Here is a 7,772-nt window from a genome sequence, read left to right on the forward strand (position 1 = left end):
TTCATCACTACCACCATTGACACGATTCACCACCACTTGACACAATTGGAACTTAATGTTATCAATTGATAGATTCAGTTTTCTCCAACCAAAATTATAGTGTTGATGTGAGATAAAAAGCCATTGCCACCATGATGAAAAGGCATCCAACCCTAAAACTTCCTTCTAGAGTCAAGGGTCTGTGGAGACACAAAAAAGCATGGATATGGATCCAATCCCATCTTCATTTATCAACTCACAGCCCTTCTAGTTCACTACATACCTTCACCAAAACACCACTACAAAATACTAACCCGACAACACTACAAACCACCATCATAAAAATCTTGAACATGAGTTTAGATCTGAGTTCAAATTTGAGATAACCGAATTTTGTATTATTTTTTTTATTAAGGTTAAATTATAAAGGACCCTTAACTCAAACCAAACCAAACCAAACCCAACTCAGTCTCGGGCCCAACCCTAAGTTGTACCCACCCAAATCCCTACCCGACTCTTCCAAACCCAAACCAGCCAGCACCCAGTTATCCAAATTCCAAATCCAAAATTCGAAATACGTGGAATAAAATTTCCCCCAGTCTAAATTTCAAAATAATTTCCCGCCAAATTACGTGGGCCTGAAGCAATTCTCTCTAATCTCATTCATGGTTGCTTTGTGGAATTTTTGAAGATCGATAGCCGTTTAGATCTCTGTTAAACTGAACATTTTTCTCAATTTTTCTTCAATTTCATAACCGAAAATTTCAGGTAACGCCCCTTCGCTATTTCTAGATTTTCTGCTATATTTATTTCTGGTAATCACATAAAGATTCTGATAAAATTTCCGATAGTATATAATAGCACCGAAGCTGAGGATTTTATCTTCTTTTATCTGAAGTTCAAATGTTGTCACCAGATTTTGTCACGTATTAGGACAGTGATATCATTTTTCAATTTGTTTACCGATTCTTAATAATCACTTATAAATTAAAGAACTCAACATTATCCCCCTGCCCTCACAATCTGATAATCATGTAGAATCTGGCTCAAGCAAGATGCCGACGACCTTCATCGCCGTCCAGTGTTTCCAATGCTTTACTATGCAGGCAACTTTTTTTCTATCTACTTTACATTCATATAAAATAATGTATATGCAGGTTTGATTATGTATATGTAGGCTGTAGAAAAATGCAATATATCATATAAATTTTACAGGTGAAGCAGCAGAAGAAGAGTAGCAACAAATGGACGTGCGTGGTGTGCAACGAAAAGCAATCTGTACAGAAAGTGTTTGCTAAGGGGTTCATGGCCAAGGACATCCGCAAATTCGTTCAGAATTCGAATATTTCTCGCCAATTAGTCGAGCAGAAAGAAGAAAAATTGTTCGTACAGAACTACAATGAAGAAGAAAATGAACAAATTGGAGATATTGGAAACCAGTCACCAAGCAATGAGGGAAAAAAGAAGAAAAGGACTGATTGGTCCGAGTATGTTGATTATGAAGAAGACTCTGGAAAACTTGAGCCTACTGAAGGTCATCAATTAAATTCATTGTAATTTTTAAGTTTGAATCAAATGTGATCTAATTTCTAGTACATTATTTTGGATTATCAGTGGATGGATTTGAGCCCATGATTGTGACCGAGATGCCAAAGGCTCTGTTCAAGAAGCCTAAACTGAAGAATTATTCTACTGATGGATCAGGCTTCAAAGACGGTGAAAAGCTTTTGAAACCAGTGTTTGCGAAAAGGCAAAGTACTGCCAATTCTCGAGGTAAATCAAATACATCAGAGTATTTTGTGCTTAGTTGTATAGTGAACGATAATTTGTTTGATTGACAGATGACCACTGGTGGAAAAAAAAACACTTGAATTACAAAGAGGGCTTCAGTTTAAGTGCACTGATTGCAATTTGTCTCTACAGATGTGGAACCAGTTGAATTACAGGAAATAACCAATAGAGGGACTATGAAGTTCCAGCCCTCAGATACGGCTTCCAAATGGAGTCGCTTCAAGGTGGATATTCAAGAAGACAGCCGCACTTTAGTAAATGGGGTATCATCGCTTTACAAGCCAACAACAGCAAGCAAAGGATCACTTCCAAAGCTGAGTACTAACATTACACGAGATTTTGATGAAAAATTTGCATTCAGGGCAACACCTTTAAATCCACACACAACAGCCAAGGGACCACTTTCAAAATGGAGCAATTACATGACAGAAAATGATGATGAAAACCTGCTGATCAGAGAGGGAAAAGCCTCTCTCCACCAGTCATCTAATCAGTGGAAGAACGATGAGTTTGAGACCTTGTTGAATGATCAAAGGGTAGAAGAGGACATCCACCCAGATTTCCTTTAGCTTCTGAAAAAACATTGGCTTGCAATTCTCAATAATAGGATGTAAAGTTTTACAAATCAAGTGACAAATTCTCATATGTTCCATTTTGTGTCATTGCAGTCAAATTTTAGGGGATTGCTTCAATTCTTTTCTGCATCTAATCCCAGTGATTCTTGTGTAACTATCCAACTAAGGTTCAAGAAATGGAAATTGTACTCTTTTAACAGTTCAAATTTGCAGCTGCTAAGACAAGCTTGTTTAATGATGTTTTGGGAAAAATGCATTTTGGAGTTTTTTTTTTTTTTTTTTTGAAAAATGTGTGGGTAAAAAAAAAAAAAAAAAAAAAAAAAAAAAAAAAGGGTTTACGTGTAATATTATTTTATTGAAAAATGTGCAGTTGAGAATGAGGAAGAGAAAAATAAAATTAAAATGGAGACCAAACAAAGGCTTAGTTTCCCCTAGTCATTTGGATCTCAACTGCCACTGCCCTGGTTCTATGGATCACAGATTCATAGGGATAAATTTATGCTCACCTAAGCTTTTGAAGGAAAAGAATAGAACAAGCAAATTATATACAAGTAGAAGCTAAAGATGCATTTCCATCCATGAAGAAGGATTGGATAAAAGAACAGCAGATCGAACAACCTTAAGATTTGCTAACCTACTATTTTATTTATTTTAAATTATTTGTCTTGCACTAACTAAAAATCCTCAAAAACAAATTAAGAAAATACAACCTGCTTGGTTCATAACTAAGAAACTAAACAGAAAAAGGACCCTAGACCTAAAAACCATACATAATTAACTCAATATATTAGACATCCCACAAAATTAGTTAGAACAAACGATTATCAACTCCCTAAGAAAGTAGTGTTCAAGAAGACACAAGCATAATAACAGCAAAATTAGGCTGTGATATTTCATTTTAGGACAAGGAACCAAGGTTGTCGCCAGTGTCAGATGATGCAACTGACTGAAGAACATCCATAGCCTCGCCCACTTTCTTCCTCAGAGCATCTGGAGACTCAATAAGGTGAAGCACCTCTGTTTGGTCCATCTCTAACAACATCCCCGTCACTTTTCCTGCAAGATTGCATTCAACACGTTCCACAAGGGGATAAAGCTGTTCACCTAGCATCTGCAATAGCAAACGAATGCAAACAAGTAAGGACCACTGGAAGCAAGATCACAACAAAGATGATGTGACATATAAGCCTAATAAAATTGAGGCATAGTGAGAAGAAAGCCGAAAAACAGGACTTACCATTTGCTGATTTTCTGGAGTAGCAGAAGCCAAAGCAGAAGCAAGTGTTGAACTGGACACTGGCCCTGCAGGCTGAATGCTTGAGGAAGTTGTTGTTGGGACTATGGGAGGATCTATGCCATTTCGTCCATTGATCATGTATCTGCTAAAACCTTGGTTTAAGTTGCGCTGCACCTGATGCATTAACACACATGATAAAGAGGACCATTAGAATGTTGTAGAAAAACAAGAAGATAAAGAGGTATAAATTGAGGAAACAATGACATGCCTGTTGCTGGTGTTGAGTGTTTCCAACTCTCCTCGGACCCACATGCTGTCCAGGTGGTCCTTGTCGTTGATGTCGGAAAGGCATGACGAAATTTGGAGGACCTGCACGTACTCCAGGCACGTGCTGCTGCTGAAACCCATACCCAACAGCCTGAGGTGGCATCACAGGACCAACTTGACCAAAATAGAGCTGCTGTGGGGAAAACCTAGCTGCACCAAGGTGAAATCCAGGCATTGCAGGTAAAGGTAACATCCCCACAGGTGCTCGCATCTGAGCAAAATGCGCCTGAAAACAAACGAACATGAAAGTAAATTACGATAATACAAATGAAATCATTCAATCTTCTTTGAGGAATTTTGGTCTCATCCTTAATGGAGAAAAAGCTAGACACGACTAAAACATGACTGTTTTTCCATGCGTAACTCCACATTATGGGTTGCATAAATAAAATGGAATTATACAATTACAAAAATTAGTTAATATATAAGTAGCGCTTCACCATCTTCTATATGCAGAGTGATGGATAAAGGACGCCACTCTAAGATCGGACAAAAGATATAACGTTAACTGAAAAGATGAAAAATACTTCGAAATGAATTTCCGAGAGAGATTAAATTGCTAGAAATATTCAATGAAGAGAAAGGATGGGAATATTGAACAGAATTAGACATGGCGACTTTTTATAAGAAGTACAACAAGTGGTCTAAATAGTTTGTATGGTAAACTGAAACCAGAGTCCCAGCCTAAGGATAAAAATAACTTCTCTATATGCTATCCATTATTTCCATGACAGAAGAATCAACATTTCAAACATATAAACGATTTTGCTGATGTTAAAGAATGTAAATTCACCTGAAGCCAAGCCTTTCTTTCTTCTTTCCGCTGAGCAACAGCAACGTATAGAGGTTTTCTTCCAATCATCTTCCCATTCATTTCACTCAACTGAAAGATAAATTATACATAATGTGCATGAGATTCCGTAAAAACAAAATATTCCGGTGCACCACATTAAAGCTCATGATGAAAGAAAGAATGAGAACTTTGAAATTAAAAAGCAAAAGCAGAAAGTTATCATACAGCTTTCGTAGCTTCTTCTGGAGTGGAAAAGGCCACAAAACCTGCACCCTTGCTCACTCCATTTTGATCAAGCATGACCTAAGTAATTTTTAATAGGAAAATTTGCAGTAAGAACCAAACAGGTAATGAGCATAGTATAAAAATATCATCCATAAAAAAATCAACTGACTTAAACAAGGTCTAGCGATGATTTACAATATCAAATACCTTGCACGATGTGATGGTTCCAAACTCTGAAAATAACTCCTTCAGTTTTTCATCATTCATGCCATCATCAAGATTCTTCAAGTATAAGTTCGTATCTTTCAATTTCTCATATCTACTAATTCTTTCTTGTTCAAATTTGGCTCTCAATTTTGCCTCTCTTTCAACTTTCTTTTCAGCCTTTCCAACATACAAAACCTTGTCCTCTAATAATGATCCATTCAAGTTCTCAACAGCAGCAGCTGCAGCTTCTGGGTGTTCATAATTTACGAAGCCAAAACATCTGGATTTACCATTTGTGTCTTTCATAACAACTGCACTAGTGATGGAACCAAACTTTCCAAAAGTTTTCTTAAGGTCCACCTCCATAGTAGTTTCAGAGAAGTTTTTCACATAAACATTAGTAAATATTGGTGACCCATCCACGCTATTTCGTTCCTGTCGACGAACAAAAGTGCCAACATATACTTGTTTATCATTAATCAACATGCCATTAAGTCGCCTGATTGCATTTTGTGCAGCTTCCTCCTGATCAAACTGTACGAAACCATAACCTTTTGAACAACCACTGTTGTCAACAGCTACCTTGCATGAAAGCACTGTCCCAAAGACAGCAAAAGTGTCATACAGTGCCTTGTTATCAATTGAATCATCCAAGTTTTTTATGAAAATATTAGCACGTCCAGTTTTCCTCAGAAAAGGATCTCGATGAGAAAACATAATCCTAATAGGCTTCCCATTGATAGGGGTAAAATTCAAAACCTCTCTTGCATGAGATGCTGCAATGTTTAAACCGAAAACAATTAGGAATTTTATTTTTTTATTTTTTTCCTCAAAGCATAAAAGATAATAAAATCAAAGTATACTCCCATAATTACCATACAGCTGCATGGAACTGATCTTTGCATTTTAACTATTAAATGCTAGCTAATTAATTCTATGCTACACATTATAGTTTTTGAAACCATCAACTAATGACATTACTATAACGTTTCATCAAGTTGTCACTAGATCTGCTCTTCCAACTAGAGAATAAAAAATTTAAAAAGGAACCATTTCATTTAAGCACATATTTTCTAAAGCAACATGTTTCGAAAAGCACTCATATACATATTTTCATACCGAAAAGTTATTGTTTATTCCAATTTATATAACATAGTTACATAATTCACCTATTAAAGGCATTAATTGTAACAAAATCTAGAGAGGCACTGATGATATGGACCACTCTCAGACGAACAAAAACTTTAACTAGACCCTTTAAAAAAAATTGAAAAATAAAAAGGAACCACCCCGTTCCACTTTCATCTTATTTCACAACCATATGCAAAAACAAGTCTTGATACCTATATTAAAATAATAAAAAAGTGAAACAGTATATTAACTACAAAATTTGTGGATGAGTCGTAATAAATTAAATAATACATTTATATTACTAGCCAGGATTAATAACATTCTAAAAACCCACAAATTTCAATATGTTTTCCTATTGATTTGCGTGTGTGGATGTAATTTTATACATGCATGCAAACACGCCCCATAAATAATAATCGAACAGCACAAATCAACGCAATGCAACATTATAAAACACCAAATACGATGTGCAGATCGGTTATTACCATCCTGATAAGTGCCGAAATTAACATAGGCATAGCCAAGGGAGGTCCTGCGAGCCTGATCCCTACAAACCCTAACCGAGATCACAGGAGCCACCTGGTTGAACAAATCGTACAGCTTCGACTCATCCACCGTAGCCTCTAGATCACCTACATATAGAGACGAGTTCGAGAAACCTCCGGCCCCTACCGCCGCCGTCGCTATCTGCGGAGTCGACGGTGGCGTCACTCCTATCAAACTCGCCGCCATAGTCGCAGACTGATTCTGAACCGCCGGTGGCTGAACAGGTTCCATCGCCGCCATATCAAATCAATTATCAATGAACACTTTAAAACAATCGAAATTGAAGAACTGCAAAATCAGATAAAATGACTAAATTTTGTGTATAACAGGTACACTATGTGGATAATTTTACGTATATATATACACGAGTAAATGGTGAGGATTGGAGTAGTATCCGAGAAGGAGAAGAATCCATGAAGGGGAAGGAGAAGGAAAAGTGTGTTTGCAGGCTTTATATAGGTGTGCGTAAAAGATCCTCTGTGACTGTGTATTCTGAAACCTTTTTTAGACCGGCTTTATGAAGCGTTGTACATATGAAAAGTTTTCGAAATAATTCGTAGACTAAAAAATTTAATACGTATAATTTAGAGGTAGAGTGGGCGACGGATCGGGTTGGGACTATTTTGGTCCAATCCGGCCCAATTGACATTGTCGGTTTTGGGCTATTCTGAAATCAAATCAATTCGATTTGCAAAAAAATTCATAAATACCTTCAAAATATAAAAAAAATTCATTTTGTACGATTAGACTAAAAAATAAACCGAAAATACTGCATGTTTCGAAAAAGAATCATAAATTACTTGAATAGAAACTTTCCTCATTTTCATCTGTATCTGAAATGTTGAATGACAATAAAAATGGAGGAATTTTATTGAAAATGATGAATATATGTGAACTCAAATTCAAGAAAGCAGCTTCGATGATGAATTGAAATCAACAATGTTTTCAGGTAGGGGTGAAA

General features: G+C 36.4%; 2 protein-coding genes across 2 annotated transcripts; one reads left to right on the forward strand and one right to left on the reverse strand.

Annotated features, from left to right (window-relative positions):
- Nucleotides 1-522: 522 nt before the first annotated feature.
- LOC111408770 (MRN complex-interacting protein) lies at nucleotides 523-2,544 on the forward strand. The gene is made up of 5 exons (XM_023038542.1): nucleotides 523-747; nucleotides 1,018-1,085; nucleotides 1,195-1,513; nucleotides 1,594-1,752; nucleotides 1,903-2,544. Exons 2-5 carry the CDS (start codon nucleotides 1,035-1,037, stop codon nucleotides 2,337-2,339), a joined length of 966 nt encoding a protein of 321 aa, XP_022894310.1. The 5' UTR covers nucleotides 523-747; nucleotides 1,018-1,034; the 3' UTR covers nucleotides 2,340-2,544.
- A 383-nt stretch (nucleotides 2,545-2,927) lies between these two features.
- LOC111408771 (polyadenylate-binding protein 5-like) lies at nucleotides 2,928-7,293 on the reverse strand. The gene is made up of 7 exons (XM_023038543.1): nucleotides 6,751-7,293; nucleotides 5,135-5,910; nucleotides 4,928-5,005; nucleotides 4,703-4,792; nucleotides 3,851-4,135; nucleotides 3,583-3,756; nucleotides 2,928-3,456 (listed from the first exon to the last, which is right to left on the reverse strand). The coding sequence occupies exons 1-7, from the start codon at nucleotides 7,049-7,051 to the stop codon at nucleotides 3,244-3,246; spliced, it is 1,917 nt and encodes a 638-aa protein (XP_022894311.1). The 5' UTR covers nucleotides 7,052-7,293; the 3' UTR covers nucleotides 2,928-3,243.
- Between the last annotated feature and the right edge of the window lie 479 nt (nucleotides 7,294-7,772).

This window comes from Olea europaea, chromosome 14 (genome assembly GCF_002742605.1).
Source record: "Olea europaea var. sylvestris chromosome 14, O_europaea_v1, whole genome shotgun sequence".
NCBI lineage: Eukaryota > Viridiplantae > Streptophyta > Magnoliopsida > Lamiales > Oleaceae > Olea > Olea europaea.

Coding starts and splice junctions, on each gene's coding strand:
- LOC111408771 (XM_023038543.1), bottom strand. CDS start 7,051: ATGGCGGCGATGGAACCTGTTCAGCCACCGGCGGTTCAGAATCAGTCT. Junction 5,006..5,134: donor GAACCATCACATCGTGCAAG/GTATTTGATATT, acceptor AAAATTACTTAG/GTCATGCTTGATCAAAATGG. Junction 4,136..4,702: donor AAAGAAAGGCTTGGCTTCAG/GTGAATTTACAT, acceptor GTTTGTTTTCAG/GCGCATTTTGCTCAGATGCG.
- LOC111408770 (XM_023038542.1), top strand. CDS start 1,035: ATGCCGACGACCTTCATCGCCGTCCAGTGTTTCCAATGCTTTACTATG. Junction 1,086..1,194: donor TCCAATGCTTTACTATGCAG/GCAACTTTTTTT, acceptor TAAATTTTACAG/GTGAAGCAGCAGAAGAAGAG. Junction 1,514..1,593: donor AAAACTTGAGCCTACTGAAG/GTCATCAATTAA, acceptor TTGGATTATCAG/TGGATGGATTTGAGCCCATG.